This window comes from Nematostella vectensis, chromosome 1 (genome assembly GCF_932526225.1).
Source record: "Nematostella vectensis chromosome 1, jaNemVect1.1, whole genome shotgun sequence".
Lineage (NCBI taxonomy): Eukaryota > Metazoa > Cnidaria > Anthozoa > Actiniaria > Edwardsiidae > Nematostella > Nematostella vectensis.
In genome coordinates, this window is record NC_064034.1 from 15,902,011 (window position 1) to 15,921,575 (window position 19,565).

A 19,565-nucleotide genomic window follows, 5' to 3' on the forward strand; every position below is an offset into this window, starting at 1 on the left:
TAAGGCTTGCAGCATACGTCGGACCGAACTTAAACCCAATGCAGTCGAACCTATTGCTTTGGAAATGGGTACATGGAAGGAGCAACGTTTGCCCCGAATCAGTTCGGATGCACACAGGGCCCTTCGTGCTAGGTATGTCGTGACATGGAAGCCATTTCGAGTCGAGACGGCCGTTAGATCGCTAACCAATAAGAGAGCTCCAGAAAGGACTGTGAGCCGAAAAAGTAGACAAGAGATACAAACACACACACACGCGCACTAAATCAACAACAACGCAAATCTAATAAACAACTCTAACTTTATTCAAACCGTAGAGGTGAGCACCCTGTTAATGTAGTTATTAGATTCAAGTTAAAGTCTCTGTGCACAGGGAGCCCACTCAACTCCAAATACTCTGAAACCCTATTAAGGCTGACAAAAATTCCCACCGGCAGATTTAAAAAAAAATTCTTTTTAAAATACTTAGCTCCGACTGTATAGGGTTGTAAGGACTGTTAAGAGTTTTAAAGACTGTAAAGATTTCATAGGCTCTATATGTCTGTATTTTATTTATAGGTACAAAGTAATTTCTTCGGTACAATACGATGTATCATACATGAAGTAGGACATTATATAGTTGATATTCCCTCTTGCTGCCTTATTAGTATCAAGAAATGGGCAAGTCCTCCCTGGCCACGGCCATAAAGGCAAAATATCATCGTAGCTGATAGCCTATTAGGACAGTTACACTTGGTAAAATATTCCTCCTGGTATTATCCCAGTAAGTAAAACGTAAGTAAAACAAGTAAAACGTGATTATCCTGTCAAAAATGTTTCCCGGAAATCAAACATCAAAAAATATCTTCCTTCTTGGTGTTTATGTGTGGACGAAGCTATTCTCCTAAATAGAAAGTTCTATACTGACCGACACGTTTTTATTTCCCGGAAGGAAAAAAGCTTGTAATAAAAAATCTACTGAGAGAAACAGATTTAGGAATCTCGAACTTTAGTCACTCAACCACAATTGGCACAAATTTGTCGTTTTCAAAATTTTAGGAAGTAAAATTTCAATGAGGCGCAAGCGAGCGTTTGCCATAGAATTATGTTTAAGCGACGAGTTTTGTTAAGTTTTGACAAAATTTATCATTTATAGCACTAACTGCAAACGGGGATTTGTTACTTATGAGAATGGCACTGGTTATCAATTTGCTTGCAAAAAGGTGGCATTTCCTCGGAATGTCAGATTCTAAAAATAAACACAAAATCCCGGCCTAATGTATCTAGGCCTAACTCTCTCTCTTACATTCTAACTAAAATTGACTTATAAAATAAAATACAGATAAATCCCCCCCCCAAGGGTATTTAATGAACACTTCCTACGGTTGGTCCCACATGCCTGAGTGGGTGTGGTAGAAGTGATAAAATCCAGGCAACATGAGTCTCTCGATCTCAATGCCGCTGTTTAACACACGGTCCGCCATATCCCAGTCCTCCCCACCCCATGAGTGTTTGAAATCCTTCACATTCATTCCACCGAACGCATCCCAGTCTGACTTGTAGATACCTAAGTAAAACAACAAGGATAAATAATTATTAGAAATGACTTTAACAACAACAAATTCCGGTCGTTAAAATTTGGGAAGAAAAACTTCGGACGATTTAAAGCAAATTTCGGACTTTTCTTTCAGTGAATTTACCTTTAAGACAACATTAGGATTAATTTAACAAATTTCCCATAGTTTTCCGTGGTATGTACTCTTCTTATACACCACGATATTCGTCATGATGTGATCAAAATGTAATGGAGTCACGAGCATGTAGCGCTGAGTGATTCCGCAGGAAATTTCAACGATGAGCTGACGAATATCGTGGTGTATACTTGGTATGTCGTGACACGGAAGCCATTTCGCAGTCGAGACGGCCGCTAGACCGCTAACCAATGAAGGAGCGCCAGAAAGCACCGGGCCCCGAAAAAGTAGACAAGAGATTCAAACGCACACACGCACTAAAAATAATCAACAACGCAAAGCTAAAACACATCTCTAACTTTATTCATACCGTAGAGGTGAGCTCCCTGTGGTGTATAGGAGTACTTACCACGAAAAAATTTGTTTTCTACAAAAACAACGAACAGTATTTAACAAAATTTAAATTGCGGGAGAAAAGTCGATATTTTGGTATCAAAATTCACAACATTCGCATTAGTATCCAGGCTTTATCTTAATATTTAATTGCGCATGCGTAGATAATTCTACTTTCGGTTTGCGTTTCCAACTCTATAATCTTTGCAATTTTTTTAGGCAGCGAATATTCACCTTGTTGCCCTCTATAAAATTACGTATCCATTTCCCGAAATTTTAAATATTAAAGAAATTATTCAAATAACAGTGAAAAAATAAAAATTAAAATTGTTCAAAAATGTTTTTATTTGGAAGAATCGAAAACGCATACGTAATTTTGTAGGCACCCTCCCAAATAATGTTATAAAGCTACATTTATCATTGCAGATAATTTAACAGCTAAGATTAAATATTTAGAGATTCATTAACAATGATGCCATGCCTAAATTCATTCCATTTTACCAATGTCTTGCGGATTTATAACGTCTTGAAGTTTGCCTAGCAACGGCCCTCACAGAAATGTCCCAACACCCTTAACATGGCTAACAACCAATCAGAAAGCTATATTACGCGCAAGTGTTGTAGAAAATAAGTTTACTGCTGTACTTAGATACATATATTTTACGCAATTGATATCTTACAGGTAATTCGTAAAGCAAATGTGCACAAAGCACTAAATTAAACAATACATAAAGTGGATAATTTTGAAAGCAGTATGTGTGCGATATGGTATTACGGGACCGCAACAAGTACGCACATGCGCGCGAAAAAAGTTTATACTGTACTGCCTTTTTTTGTACATTTAGAGAATTTTTTATTTTAAAAACAGAAATCGAAAATGCTTGGACGGTGAATGTTCGGACTACGGAAATATTTGGACGGAAAAATATTCGGAAGTGTTTTTTTGGCCGAATTTTTTTCCGTCCATGTATGGCTGGGGTGGTGGAGCAAGTGAACATAGCTCCCAAATTATTACAGTTGTCTACGCAAGGAGTTAAAAAAAAACTCAAAATCATTTTATTTTGTTTGTTACACGTTTACATGACCCACCTCCGTTGCCGCAGAGGGACCACTTTAATTAATGTGCGTCGATAAAGAGCCAGTGTTGATTTAAGGTCAGGATGGGGTTAATCGACTAGCGACAAACGTGGACTTTAAAAGCACACTAGCATACACACATTGGCACCAGTCGGGCCAAGACGGGACGCTAGCACAGTCTATTACCCGTGCAGTTCGGCAACCATGGACAGCTGTTTCGTCCTTATTAGGACTCGTCAGCATGGCATAGCCCGTTTGCCTCAGTTAAACTTCATCGGCAAAAAAACTGTAGGGTACTGTCGAGTTGCCTGCTATATGTTTTTATTAAAGTAAATCATGTACAAATACGAAAAAGTGAAGCTTCAATAACGACGAATAAGATATTCCAAGTGCATAACGAGTTACCTGCTGTACTGTCGAGTTGCCTGCTATATGTTTTTATTAAAGTAAATCACGTATAAATAGCAAAAAGTGAACATTTAACAACGACGAATACGATATTCCCAGTGCATAACGAGTTACCTGCTGTACTATCGAGTTGCCTGCTATATGTTTTTATTAAAGTAAATCACGTACAAATTCCAAAAAAGTGAATATTTAACAACGACGAATACGACATTCCCAGTGCATAACGAGTTACCTGCTGTACTATCGAGTTGCCTGCTATATGTTTTTATTAAAGTAAATCACGTAAAAATACCAAAAAGTGAACATTTAACAACTACGAATACGATATTCCCATCGCATAACGAGTTACCTGCTGTACTGTCGAGTTGCCTGTTATATGTTTTCATTAAAGTAAATCACGTACAAATTCCAAAAAAGTGAAGCTTGAATGACGACGAATACGATATTCCCAGCGCATAACGTGTTACCTGCTGTACTGTCGAGTTGCCTGCTATATGTTTTTATTAAAGTAAATCACGCACAAATACCAAAAAGTGAACATTTAATAATGAAGAATACAATATTCCCAGTGCATAACGAGTTCTGCTGTACTGTCGAGTTGCCTGCTATATGTTTTTATTAAAGTAAATTACGTATAAGTACCAAAAAGTGAACATTTAACAACGACGAATACGATATTCCCAGTGCATAACGAGTTACCTGCTGTACTGCCGAGTTGCCTGCTATATGTTTTTATTAAAGTAAATCACGTACAAATTCCAAAAAAGTGAAGCTTGAATGACGACGAATACGATATTCCCAGCGCATAACGAGTTACCTGCTGTACTGCCGAGTTGCCTGCTATATGTTTTTATTAAAGTAAATCACGCACCAATACCAAAAAGTGAACATTTAACAATGAAGAATACAATATTCCCAGTGCATAACGAGTTACCTGCTGTACTGTCGAGTTGCCTGCTATATGTTTTTATTAAAGTAAATCACGTATAAGTACCAAAAAGTGAACATTTAACAACGACGAATACGATATTTCCAGTGCATAACGAGTTACCTGCTGTACTGTCGAGTTGCCTGCTATATGTTTTTATTAAAGTAAATCACGTACAAATTCAACGTCACACAGTCACGTGATTAATAAATTTGATATCATACATGCATAAATATGTTTGTTGTACTTTTTGTACAATCGTGTCAAAATTTCGTGACAATCGGCTTGCAAAAAGGTGGCATTTCCTCGGAATGTCAGATTCTAAAAATAAACACAAAATCCCGGCCTAATGTATCTAGGCCTAACTCTCTCTCTTACATTCTAACTAAAATTGACTTATAAAATAAAATACAGATAAATCCCCCCCCCCAAGGGTATTTAATGAACACTTCCTACGGTTGGTCCCACATGCCTGAGTGGGTGTGGTAGAAGTGATAAAATCCAGGCAACATGAGTCTCTCGATCTCAATGCCGCTGTTTAACACACGGTCCGCCATATCCCAGTCCTCCCCACCCCATGAGTGTTTGAAATCCTTCACATTCATTCCACCGAACGCATCCCAGTCTGACTTGTAGATACCTAAGGAAAACAACAAGGATAAATAATTATTAGAAATGACTTTAACAACAACAAATTCCGGTCGTTAAAATTTGGGAAGAAAAACTTCGGACGATTTAAAGCAAATTTCGGACTTTTCTTTCAGTGAATTTACCTTTAAGACAACATTAGAATTAATTTAACAAATTTCCCATAGTTTTCCGTGGTATGTACTCTTCTTATACACCACGATATTCGTCATGATGTGATCAAAATGTAATGGAGTCACGAGCATGTAGCGCTGAGTGATTCCGCAGGAAATTTCAACGATGAGCTGACGAATATCGTGGTGTATACTTGGTATGTCGTGACACGGAAGCCATTTCGCAGTCGAGACGGCCGCTAGACCGCTAACCAATGAAGGAGCGCCAGAAAGCACCGGGCCCCGAAAAAGTAGACAAGAGATTCAAACGCACACACGCACTAAAAGTAATCAACAACGCAAAGCTAAAACACATCTCTAACTTTATTCATACCGTAGAGGTGAGCTCCCTGTGGTGTATAGGAGTACTTACCACGAAAAAAAATTGTTTTCTACAAAAACAACGAACAGTATTTAACAAAATTTAAAATGCGGGAGAAAAGTCGATATTTTGGTATCAAAATTCACAACATTCGCATTAGTAACCAGGCTTTATCTTAATATTTAATTGCGCATGCGTAGATAATTCTACTTTCGGTTTGCGTTTCCAACTCTATAATCTTTGCAATTTTTTTAGGCAGCGAATATTCACCTTGTTGCCCTCTATAAAATTACGTATCCATTTCCCGAAATTTTAAATATTAAAGAAATTATTCAAATAACAGTGAAAAAATAAAAATTAAAATTGTTCAAAAATGTTTTTATTTGGAAGAATCGAAAACGCATACGTAATTTTGTAGGCACCCTCCCAAATAATGTTATAAAGCTACATTTATCATTGCAGATAATTTAACAGCTAAGATTAAATATTTAGAGATTCATTAACAATGATGCCATGCCTAAATTCATTCCATTTTACCAATGTCTTGCGGATTTATAACGTCTTGAAGTTTGCCTAGCAACGGCCCTCACAGAAATGTCCCAACACCCTTAACATGGCTAACAACCAATCAGAAAGCTATATTACGCGCAAGTGTTGTAGAAAATAAGTTTACTGCTGTACTTAGATACATATATTTTACGCAATTGATATCTTACAGGTAATTCGTAAAGCAAATGTGCACAAAGCACTAAATTAAACAATACATAAAGTGGATAATTTTGAAAGCAGTATGTGTGCGATGTGGTATTACGGGACCGCAACAAGTACGCACATGCGCGCGAAAAAAGTTTATAATGTACTGCCTTTTTTTGTACATTTAGAGAATTTTTTATTTTAAAAACAGAAATCGAAAATGCTTGGACGGTGAATGTTCGGACTACGGAAATATTTGGACGGAAAAATATTCGGAAGTGTTTTTTTGGCCGAATTTTTTTCCGTCCATGTATGGCTGGGGTGGTGGAGCAAGTGAACATAGCTCCCAAATTATTACAGTTGTCTACGCAAGGAGTTAAAAAAAAACTCAAAATCATTTTATTTTGTTTGTTACACGTTTACATGACCCACCTCCGTTGCCGCAGAGGGACCACTTTAATTAATGTGCGTCGATAAAGAGCCAGTGTTGATTTAAGGTCAGGATGGGGTTAATCGACTAGCGACAAACGTGGACTTTAAACCAGTCGGGCCAAGACGGGACGCTAGCACAGTCTATTACCCGTGCAGTTCGGCAACCATGGAGGAGCTGTTTCGTCCTTATTAGGACTCGTCAGCATGGCATAGCCGGTTCGCCAATTCCCTAGACCTATGTTTTTTTTTTCCAGTTCACATCATGTCATTTATTTAATATCGTATTCATACTGAATTGATACATATATATGTATATTTATAATCTTGGTATTTAGCAACCTAGCTTTACCGAGCAAATAAACTGAAACTGAAACCTTTTTACTTTTAACTCCCACCGTCAATCTACTTAAATTCGGCCATTTTAGAATCTGCACTATGTATTTCATGTTGCATCAACTTTTAACTCAATTATTAACCCATAATGAATTTATTATCAATAAGTTATTAATCACTAATCCATGAAATCTGGTACAAGAGCGAATACTAGCTTAGATTCACCGACTACTGATAAAGACCGATTATTCTTACCGACTACCGGCAAATTATGTAAATTTTAACTCACTACCGACATGCAGACCCCTCCCCCATCCAGACCCTGTTGATTTTGTTCAAACCTTCGTGCTCTTCATATTACTATGTAGTTGTCAATATTCTGCAAACTCTCGTCAAGCGGAATGACATTTGATGCGTTTTGATTGGTCAGCGCCTTGGGGAGAGATGACGTGATTAGAAACCATTTCTGTGCTGGTCTATGAAAACGCTTCAAAGATTTTGAATGACGAAATACAAGAGGCATTTTAGCTGTTGGAATTTATTGACAAGAATTCGCAGAAAATTGAAAATGGCGGTAACTCTAACAACAACGACAACAACAAAAAACATTGAGCATCATCAACCGGACTTACTAAATATTCCAAAGCCATCTTTTTGAAAAAATCCTTTACTTGGATGTTCCCTCGTACCAGGTCCCGCGCATTCTGACAGCCGGAAGACGATAGGGGAGTAAGCCAAGACTCCCTGGATCGTGTGCTGTCGGAGTTCAACACACAAATATATTATGGGAACAGCAAAAAGCCAGACAATAAATTATATTTGAGGGTCATAACTATTTTGTATACATCCTGAGCTCTAAAACCGTAGAAAATTAGTTTTAAACAGCCATATATGTTTCGTTCAAGTTCCAGGCGGGGCTATAATTCTATTGACAGTAGAGCTCTACCAAACAATTCAAGTGAGCTTATATAGCAATCATAATAGGATTTGTACAAATCTGCATAAATGAGAAAAATAAACGATAAGTAATTAAATAATTATTTTAGGATATTGTTTGTCATAAAGGGCTTATTGTTTGTACGTAGGCGCTAACGTTTGTAAGAAGCATGCAAATGACTTTCACAAAATACTATTGTTTGCACTTGCTGTAATAAAAATGTTAATGAATATTTCGTTTACTGTATTGATTGCGAGGTCTTGTATTATTGATATTTTGTTTGTGTTATTGTTATGTATCAACGCGCAAATGAAAATAGATTTTTTATTCCTGGTTGTCGAATAGTGTAAATGAATGTGAAGAAAATGCAATTGTGTGCACTCAATTATGTCAAGTTCGTTAATTTATTTCCTTTTAGTTCGAATGATTTTACTTTCTCTTAAATGACAGTACATCGGCGTAAATGTTTGTAATTTTGGCTAAAATGAATGCGTATTTCTCGGTGATGAAAAGCAAAAGGTTTATATCATTCGCACAGGCGAACACGCCCGAGTTACACGTACGTGAGATTTGCAAGCTGTCGCCGTGAAATCGCTAAGAATGTGCAGACTGTTAACATGTTATTTTGGAAAATCGTGCAGCAAATGCCTCAAACAAATTATTCAGTGTAAATTTGCCTTGACTCACCTTTCTTACGCTCTCTAGAATGTTACTTGGCATGCGCAGATGGAGATCCAGTAGAAAAACAATGGAATCCTTATCCCGGACGGAACTCACTGCTTTCTGTATGGCATACGTTTTCTGGAAGCGGCCGGTCAGAGGGATAACCGTAAAGTTCTTTATATCTTTTCTAGGAAAGAAATATAAAACAATTGGAAAAAGCCCAAGGGAAAAGAACCAGTCCCTTTTAAATTACACTTGGTCCTTAGGAGCAGAAAAGAGGGCTTTGAGAACTCTGTGGTCTACTTCTTATAAATTTTCTGAATCCTCTATTTCTGAACATAATATTGCATTCACGTGTCATACAATGAATCCTAGGATCTTAAAAAGGGGGCAGGGAACCATCTCAAAGGGGGGAACCAACATTTAAATCAGGAGATAAATATTGCGGTTTCCTACCCCCACCCAACGCCCCCTTTTCCATCTACTTACTTCTTCAGTTCATATTCCAAGCTTGCAGGATCATTTCCATAATATGCTATTATAACGTTTACATTTTGATCATTCGAGTCTCTAATCACTTGCGCAAGATCACGAATAAAATGTAGAATCCACACTTTCTGCGCGCTGACCGTAAGGACGATGTTGATAACGGTGTCCATTCTGAGAGCCAAGCGAGCAGGTATGCACAGTGTGCTTTTGTTCTTAAACTTGAAAAAGTAATTGAGTACTCGGAGTTTTGATTTCGTCGGGTTATCTATTAGAACTAGTTCTAAAAGGTAGCGACTTCCACGTTGCTTGTCCTCTTTTTCTTCAATGCCAATAATTTTCTCCAATGAATACTTGCTGTGAAAAAAGATAATTAACAAAAAAAAAATGCATTTGTGGGTTGATTTTGGGTGTTGAGTCCTAGTATGCAAATTAGTCTGGTTCAAGCTTGGGTCTAATTCTAAAAATAAAGTAAACGTATATTTTCTTGCATTTTCTGCCTTGCAAGTGAGCTAACAACGTATTTTGGAATTGGTATATACGTAAACTAAAATCGTAATTCAGAGGAAACATGGTGTCATTTCTGATTGCGATACGTGTGCGTTTTTTGCCATCTTTAGGAGGTTGGAATTTAGTTTTGTTTTACTTCAGGGTCGGAATTAAGACCCCTCCCTCTTTCAGTTTGGCTGATAATGCCAAGGCTCACTGGAAGGGTGCTCACTGGTTATCCATACCTGGGATATGCCTTCTCCAGCGACTTCATGAACATTTCAATGATTTCATCAACTACTCGTTGGTCTATCACATCATTACCCAAACAGTAACTACCTCGCCAGGCTGGACAATCACTTATCCAGCTACCGTCCTTGGGGTAGGTTTTCGTAAAGTATGTCCCTCTTGTAGCCCCTTCATACTTTTTATAATCTCTTTTTTGTTGATAACTCGGGTAATACGAGCAATTGCTAAACACAGTTTCCAGAGCAATACTATCTAAATGTTCCAGATCTACCGTATAGTTTAAAGCAGACTTTGTGTTGTTTGGATTTCCGAGAAGCTCTTCTGTTGGTGTAAGGTCTGACGTTGGGGAAGAGTTTAGAAATTCCTTCACCACGGCTGGATCTCTGATCATTGGTGGTAGAATCAATATCGGCTTAATATATTTTAATCCGATAACATAACATTTCAGGGAAAGGGTATCATTTTGAATAACGTCGCCCATGACGTGAAGAATCTCATAATAGTATTTTTTCCCACCAGCCAGAAGCATCTCGTCGGTTATTTGTAATTCTCTAGTGGTAGTTGTCTTTTCTGAAACTTTTCGTGAGGATTTGGGGTTTTCGCTCGTACCGATCCATAACTGCCATGGTGCTATTGATTCGACGCCAAATCTGTAAAATCCATTGGACAAGGGAATTATGTGTCCGGACACTCTATGCCCAGAGTTTTTCCCCTTAAATCTTAAAGAGAATGTTTCTGATAAGGTGACTGTTTGTTGGAGATTTGGATACAGCGGATATTGAGGGAATTGTACCAGGCTGCTGATGGACTTTACACACACTTCACGCCAGTGGTGAACTTCGATCGCTCCAACAAATGGAACATCAACTATGTAGTTGATATGAGCTAGTTGAAAATGATCTTGTTGAACTTGTTGCTTCAGGCTTGACATTAGATTGAATATAGAACCATGAAGTCGATATTGCGAAAAGAAACCAAAGAAAAATCAAATAAAGTTTTTTACTGGGTAGAGTAGCGGCAGTTCTCCAAGGTATGAATCTTCTGGAAGAGAAAAGCGAAGGAGTTTAAAAGGAATATGGCCGTAATATAGGGGAAATAATGGACAAGATGCTTAAAAAATGCCAGAATGCGATGCCACTGCAGTTGAAGCTTGAATTCTAAATTGGTTAATCACAGGTCACCCAACACTTCCAACCCGCCTCAGTAAAAAATTTCTAAGGACATACGAATTCACGCAAATAATTATCTATGGCAACTTAATTCTGACTACCTCAGCTTAAGCATGAGTTTCTACCAGATATTATGCAGTATGAAAACACTGACACCGGTACTAGGATGGGAAGTTTATTAGACAATTCGGAAGGTCATGGATAAAGATAATGAAAAGGATAGGCCAATTATTGACCCTTGTGTGACTCAGCAGGTCAGAAACTGCTCTTCGGACATTTGACCATTGGCATTTTTGTCTTCTGTCTCTTAAATGAGCTAAACCACTTTAGTGGACGCTGATCAACTACAACTACTTGACCCTTGTGTGACTCAGCAGGTCAGAAACTGCTCTTCGGACATTTGACCATTGGCATTTTTGTCTTCTGTCTCTTAAATGAGCTAAACCACTTTAGTGGACGCTGATCAACTACAAAGACTCTACTTAATGAGAATAATGTCATGGTCAATCATGTCAAACGCCTTTTTAAGATCAATAAATATAACACCATAGAGAAGCTTTTGTCGATAATGACAGACCAGCTATTAATCACTTCGAGAAAGGATGGATAGAGTGCTAAAACCTTATTGACTGTTACTGAGTAGTTTGTTGACGTTTAAATATGTGTAACACTGATTGTTAATATTAGCCTTTTCGAAAAAGTTTGCTCAACTGGTAAGACAGATGTAGGCCTATAATTACCTAGTATAACTAGAATAAACAGGGAAGCTGTAAAACAAAACTAGATGGTCTGCTCCGACGAAGGGCTAACTCTCGAAACGTCAGCGCAACTACTATGTTTCACAAAAGCGTTCAACATACTTCTTCAACACCTTGTGTTGATTTATACTATGGTTTCCTGGGCTTCAGGAAGACGAAGCTTTGTCTACCGCAATTTAGGTAGCTTGAAAGGTGTCTTGTCTAGCCCTGTGGCCGCCGTAATTGGCCTAGCTGTGGCGGATACCCTGCCCTTTCGTTATTGTATGTATTTATGTTCTGTTTCTTATGTATAACGTATTATGTATGTGTATTTTTTTTCTCCGTGGGCAAAGTCAATAAACTAAACTAAACTAATGATTTATAGCGGAGCCAGCGCGGCCGCAGGCCGCGCGCGGAGCTCCATAGGTATAGAAATATGGTATAGCTCTGCGACTTGGTTTTATGGTCATCGCGCGGGTATCCTGTGGTGTCACAATTCGTCCATCCAGTCAATCGTACAACTCCCAGGCCCCCTCGGTCTTACGTTTTTAAGTATTTTTATTTTTTTTACCGCCATCAAAGTTCGTATCTTCACAGCAAAAAAGGCAGATTGAAAATAGTATTTAATGAGAAAATATGCGGATTCAAATGGGCTGAAATCTTTGAGGAACCGTTTTGTCTGAAGTACGAGCCGATAGTAAAATCTACCCGAGTGTTCGTGAATCCCGTCCGTCGCAGCAGCAAAAAGAGGACTACTTAGAGGCTCTACACTACCATTTTAATAACATTCTTTCACGTCTATATCTATGGAGATCCTGAGAAGAAAGGGCCTTGGATTTATGTATGTTTTCAGCTATAAAAATAATTCACTTGTGTCGACGAGTCTCTTGCTAGCAGAAAGTCGACAAGTTCACAGTTTACAACAAAAAGCGAACACAACCACACAAACGACAAACAGAAAGCGACGAAAAACACTGCCAAGGTGAGTTTTGAACGACGGTTTGTATTGAGAATATCACAGTTATTTTTCTTTTATTGCTGTGCTTTTATAATGCTCGTTTATTCGTGTGTTTTTTTCCAAAACCAATCGCTCAAGCTAAAACACCGTACCAGTTTGACGTCAAGATGTCATATTAAAGTCATCTATCCCTGTTTTGATTTCCGATCGGCTTATAATTTTGGAGTGCACTTGGGTGGTTTTCATTCCACTGGCAATCGCCATGAAAATGTTAAATTCGTAAATACTTACACGTTCTATAAATTCAGGCATATATTCCTGACGGTAAGTAAGAATTTAACGACACAAATACGTAGTAGTCTAGTTACTGTTTCAATGTCACTTAGCTTGTTCGATTTATACATTTGTTTATAGAGTTTGCTTTGAGAATTCGTGGTCTAAATCAAACAATTTGAGCATAACAACATCTTTGATATTCTTCGTTCTCTCTATACTGACTGCGTTGAGATATTTAATAAAGGCTGATAAATATCCTGTCATTTATTGCTAAAGAAGACCTTACCTGTCTTTATATTCTGTGTATTTAGGCTTCTCGAAGATACAGCAACTTTTTTAACATTATCATAACTACAAATGACTTATATATACTTACTATATATTAGAGAATTTTCTCATCGAAAATAAAAACACAAAATGCAACCCCTATTACCTATATTCTTTTTGCTGAGCTTATAGTGTTTATTTATTTATTATTCAAATAGTTGTGAAAAGTTAATAAGGTTATAACTGGCATGATGAAAATGTTGTTTTGAAAGAAAAAAAAATACTTATAATTGTTTTCACTTTTATTTAGGTAAAACCAACCAAGGACTACCCGAGGGCCATGATTGATGCTGAAGGCTGGGAGGCATGAGAATAGGCAAATGTCTTAAAGATAATAAAGTAGGGGATTTTTTACTTTGATACAGCAGTTAATGTGAAATAGGCTTTTTTAAAGCAAATACTTGCCCTCAATGATAGATCTGAAAACATTTTTCTATCAACCTAAAGATAATGAGGAAAGGGGAAATGTTAGGAGAGTGCTCAACCAAGTTGTTGCATTACTGATGATTTTTATCAAAGCTATAGTTCAATCTATTTCTTTTCTCTCTCTCTTTCTTTCTGCATGACTGGAGGTATATTTGTGGATTTTAATTTCCTTGGTGATGGAGTATCACCAATAATAAGTGATATATTAATCTTCCATATGGCACCTGAAGTGTATCTAACTGTATCATTCTATCTTTGGAATTCTGTTGCATCCATCATTTGTTTCTTTACAAGGGCAAAGCTGGTCAGAATGTAGCTTTGATACAAGTGTACATCAATGAAACTTCTATCAAGGGAAGGTTTTTTTTAGTAGAGCAAGGTCCGGGGGGGGGGACTCTCCAGAAAGATAGACGGGGGGTGCTCGACCTATCTTTTATGGTATAATATTTTTACCATCTCTTAGGGTGTGTTTTAGGATTTTTCCGATTCTGCCATCTTTTAGGGGTTTTCACGCCCAGGGAGGAGTATTTTTCCGATTCTGCTATCTTTTAGGGTGTCTCACGCTAAGTGGTGGCCCAATCACTTGAAATGTATTGTACAATAAACCACAAGTCAACTGATCAGTTGTTGTTGACCATGCCCTTAGTGCTATCCCTTAGGGTTAAAATTGGTTATGCTGTCTAGCACTCCCGTCTCAAACTCCCATTTCTCAAAGTCCCCCCCCCCCCCCCCCACCTCCCCCCTTGGAGCAAGGTACTTAAATTATATAAAGACAACATCAAACTTGTGCTTTTTCAATAATAAATCTGTAAAGAAAACAGTTTTATATTAAACCTATAGGTAAAGAGAAAGGGGAAAATGTTAGTAATATGCTCATTCAAGCTATTATTGCATTATTGTTATATATTTTTTAAAGTAGAGTCACATTTTTTCAAATAGAGTCGTTCATTTCTCCCTTTTTCTTCTCCCCATTGACTTTTTGTTATATTTATTTCTCTCTAACCCTAACATAGGTCAATGAACATGGTTTGGTTTGAAATTAGAAATTGGAATTAAGCACTTTCAGTAATAATTTAGGATTTGCCTCCATTGCATTCATTTTTGATTAGCCAGTATGGGTGGATCCAGGGTTTCTATAACCAACAGGCCAATGGGTGGGTCACCAATATGTAATGCATGACAGGAGGTATATTTGTGGAGTTTAGTTTCAACACATTTTTCTGAATAATCAGTTGTGGTACATGAAAACTACAGTAGTGGGTCTATTGGGGTAGGGGGTTTAAACCTCACCTTGGGCTTTCTTTTTTTATTATTTTCAGTGTATCTTTTCACCCCAAAATCGTTTCGAAGGTAAAATAATGACGAAAATGTTTGGGCCAAATCCCCCCTTGGCAAAAAGCTAGATCCGCCTCTGAACTACAGTATGGCATCTAAATCTTTGGAATGCTGTTACATCCTTTATATATTCTTCACAAAATCTTGTTAGAATGGTGTTTTGATAAAAATATACATAGTGGAACTTATATAAAGGGAAATAAGAATTGGCCATTAGACTCTTGAAAAAACATTCTCGTCAATGTGACACCTTGAACTTTGACAGCTTTTTTCACACCAAGTTTTAGTATTTTGATAACTTTCATACTGCATATTTAATATTATTGAATGAGTGCTTGCTTTATCCATTTGGAGGGGCCAACACAATTCATAATTACATGGCAGTAAAATTTGACATATTTTTAATCTCATTAAAAAACATTCTAGAGACACCAAGATCCCCTCTAAAACTACTCCTCTAAAACTACTGATTTATCAGCGAACTTCTGTCTCACTAATTTCACGAAGTTTGAATTGTTTAATTGATTGGTTTGCCTTCGGCGTATAGTTATGCACGCAATTCAAAGTCAATCAACTGTATTAACAAACTATACGCCGAGGATGTCGCGGAGGTTAGGTGAGCGGCGAAAGGCGACAAGAGGGGGCTCAGTGAAAACCTTATGGCATCGCTTAGACGAGAGTAGAAGGTTGTAGTTTCTACGGATTATGTTGTTGATGTTAGGTAGTGTAGGGTTATAGGTAGTGACAAAGGGGATGCGACGGGAGTTTTTGTGGTTGTTATTATTAGGGCGTAGGGCGTCAATGCGGGAAATGTTAGCAACGCGTAGGATTTGTCTCTTGAGAAAAGCGGGTTTATAGCCACGCTTGAGGAGGTAGATGGTGAGTTCATTGCAGCGGTTATTAAAGCTTTCTTCTGTAGAACAAATGCGGCGAATACGGAGGGCGAGGCTATAGGGGATGGCCTTTTTGGTGTGATGAGGATGGCAAGATGAAAAAAGAAGGTGTTGGTGTTTGTCAGTAGGTTTGGAGTAGAGGTCAGTTTCGATTTTACTATTAACAAGGGAGACATTAACGTCAAGAAAAGGTACATTGTTATAGGAGTGGGAGCTTGTAAATTTAATGGTGGGACGTAGATTGTTAAGATAATCTACAAAAGCGTTCAATTTGTCTAGGCCCTCAGTCCACACAACAAAAATATCGTCGATGTATCTTAACCACGTATGGGGTTTGTAGGGGGCGTCACGCAAAGCGTTGGTTTCCGCGACATCCTCGTTAAAGCCAAGCTACCTTCCGACCGCTCTCCCACCAACCAACCTCCCGGTGCTTTCCGTTGCGGAAAAAACTGCCTAACCTGCCCCTATATTAGAACCGATGGCCTTACAAGCTACACATTTTTCTCAACAGGTGAAACACGACCTATAACCTCCCACATAACCTGCAATACTAAAAACGTGATTTATATGATTCAATGTAACCGCTGTAACCTTCAATATATTGGGGAAACTAAACGCAAATTAAAAGAACGCTTTAATGACCACCGCAGAACTGTAGACTCTCAATCTCGATCCATACCAACCCACGCCGCTGAACACTTCCTGAAACCCAACCACTCCGCTTCTGACATAGAGCTAATACCTATTGAAAAAATAAGAAATAACCGCGACTCCATCCGCAAAGCAAGAGAAGCCACACTGATAGCTCGCGCTGGCACTCATGAACCCGGTGGCCTCAACCGGCGTGAAGAAACCGTTTAGCTACTTAGTAATCCACACCACCCTATTTACCATTTTCCATAAGTCACTAAATTACTATTTTTACCTTTTGTTAGTTAATCATCAATGAACTTTGTACTTTGTCATTCAATTACTATTTTTACCTTTTGTTAGTTAATCATCAATGAACTTTGTACATATACTAGCTATAACATGCCATTGTAACTCATTTATAACCTGAAGAAGGCAGGTATTGGCCTGCCGAAATATCGTTCTAAAAAACATAAATCTGCGTTGTTATCGACTTTTTCTTTTAAAGGTTTTATTAATTAATCAACTGTCGACGCAGACCACAAGGTCCGACGCACACCAGCAGATAGAGGCTGTCCGGTGGTTTCTTCCTACGTTCTAGAACATCAGCTACACTACCATTCACAGTGTTCTTAACAAGTTCATTTTGCTCTGCAGTCATTTTATCGAAGGACCAGTAGGATTATTTAGATTTTGAAGGATCTCTGTGTCCCATCAGTGTGTGCCAAGTGGTGTTTTAATAAACACCACGTGATAAAAGTGACGTCATGAATACGTCATCCTACAACTTCCCCATTCAAGTTCTGTACGGGGTGTAACAAACAATTCTAAACCTTTTGCTGTTCATTAACGGGAAAGGGACATTCATTTGTGCCAAAAGTTTATTGTACGTTCATCAACATCGCACGAAACATCATTTAGCGTGACTCGACTTTCAATAACAATAATTGAATATTCGTGAACATTCATTAGCATCAACGGAGAAACAATAACGCACTTGGACATTCAATTCAAGTGGAACGAACATTCTTTTGCGCGCAATGAAAATTCAATTGCACGTTTGGACAATCAGTAGCATTTAATGACAATCAGTTATACGAAATAGAAAATTCATTAGTGTTATTAACATAAACAAGGACAATCAACAAGCCTTTTCAGACATGTTCATCAAGGTGACATTCATGAATGTGGTTTGACAATCATTTGTCATCCGTGGACATTGTTTAGAATAATTGAATTGACAGAGATAATGAGACAGAGCTGAACTGTTAAATAGATTCAGAACCGCTAAGCAAACTGAGGATGGTATGAAGAAAATACCCCCTATAGACCATCCTGATTATCCATCGAAAGCGCTGCACATATTTGCCGAAAATGCACCTGTTGATGAGGAAAATAATGCACACCTTATACATACTAAAAGCTGTTGATCAATATCCGCAAAATGTTACAAAACAAGATCTGAATAGAGTATTATGTAGAGGAAGATCAGATACTGGGGGCCTTGACTCAGAAATCAAAATAAAAGTAAACGCAAGGGTGATGACAACTACGAATATAGATATAAGTGACAGATTGATTAACGGCCAAATGGGTACAGTGGCAAAGGTTGTGATTGACAACAATTCAGGTCGGCCATCAATTGTTTATGTAACATTTGATGATCGTCAAGCTGGTATGAACACTATACAGACGCTTGCCGATGATTATGCCAGACAACATAATGCAGTACCTATCCAACCTGTTCTTGCGAAAATAAAAGTCAAACCAGGAAAGCTTCTTCACTAGAAATACAAAGACTTCAGTTTCCTCTTACGCCAGCATGGGCATGTACAGTACATAAGGTACAAGGTTTAACCCTTAATGAGATTCTTGTTTGCTTTGATTTGAAAAGGCAAAAAAGTTTTAATTATCGGCAAATATATGATGCATCGAATAGAGCAAGATCGCTGCAGGGATGACATGTGGTTGGCCAGATAGAAAACAAACATGTAAAAGCTAACCCTAAAGACAACGCGGAATATATCAGAATGTGTAGTGCGTTGAAAACTAACTCTACACCCACCATTTTTCAAGATATCCTTACAGTGACTCTCTTGAATATACGTTTACTAAGAAACATGCATGGATATTTTGAATATTACATACAAACTCAAATATAAAATTATATTTTCTGCTGCATACAGAAAAAATGGCGCAAACATGCCACAATATATTGCAAATCTTAGGAATGCTTTTTAAATCAATAATGTTCATGTGACGCTTGGTGACTTCAACATTGATTATTTAGCTGAAGACTCAAGTGATCTACGAAGAGTAATGGGTGTATTGGGATATGTGCAAATTATAGACTAACCTACATTTATATCTGGGAGTCTTTTTGATTATATTATCAGATCATGATGCTGTTAAATTAACTATTCTAATGATTTAATAGTATGTTCGAACGTTCTTGGGGATAACTTTGAAATGACAACGGCTTTCAAAGAGTTTCGTGATACAACTATAAATCGGTATACTTTGGTTAAACTTTCCATAAAATCCATTTTTCCCTTTTTTAGGGGTGGGGGGGAATTGGGGTAGGCAGAAGTAGATGGTAGATAGGCTACATGGTCCCTAAGTTCAAGTTTGAGGTGGAAAGAGCCCATTCTACACGAAGACCATGATTTCACAAAAAACAGGAACAACAAAATGGCAAGGGAAAATTGGTACCATATAAAAATCACACCAGCCATCATTTTAATATCTAAATAAATTATAAGAAAAGATGTTACAACAAGAGATGACACAAGAAAATATATTACAAAAGAGATATTACAAGAAAAGATTTAACAGGAAAAGATATTACAAGAAAAGATATTTCAAGAAAAGATATTACAGGAAAATTATTACAAAAAAAGATTACAAGAAAATGTCACAAAAAAAAGGAGGAAAAAG

General features: G+C 37.6%; 1 protein-coding gene across 1 annotated transcript; it reads right to left on the reverse strand.

The window, feature by feature from the left end:
• Nucleotides 1-4,762: 4,762 nt before the first annotated feature.
• On the reverse strand, nucleotides 4,763-11,397 carry LOC5501657 (N-acetyl-beta-glucosaminyl-glycoprotein 4-beta-N-acetylgalactosaminyltransferase 1). The gene is made up of 5 exons (XM_048720247.1): nucleotides 9,874-11,397; nucleotides 9,143-9,496; nucleotides 8,678-8,840; nucleotides 7,686-7,809; nucleotides 4,763-5,113 (listed from the first exon to the last, which is right to left on the reverse strand). The coding sequence occupies exons 1-5, from the start codon at nucleotides 10,806-10,808 to the stop codon at nucleotides 4,926-4,928; spliced, it is 1,764 nt and encodes a 587-aa protein (XP_048576204.1). The 5' UTR covers nucleotides 10,809-11,397; the 3' UTR covers nucleotides 4,763-4,925.
• Nucleotides 11,398-19,565: the final 8,168 nt, after the last annotated feature.

Excerpts from the sequence above, each read along its gene's own strand:
- LOC5501657 (XM_048720247.1), bottom strand. The coding sequence starts at position 10,808 with ATGTCAAGCCTGAAGCAACAAGTTCAACAAGATCATTTTCAACTAGCT. Across the intron at positions 9,497-9,873 it reads CTGGAGAAGGCATATCCCAG|CAAGTATTCATTGGAGAAAA; the intron begins GTATGGATAACC and ends CTTTTTTCACAG. Across the intron at positions 8,841-9,142 it reads TTGGAATATGAACTGAAGAA|AAAAGATATAAAGAACTTTA; the intron begins GTAAGTAGATGG and ends TTTCTTTCCTAG.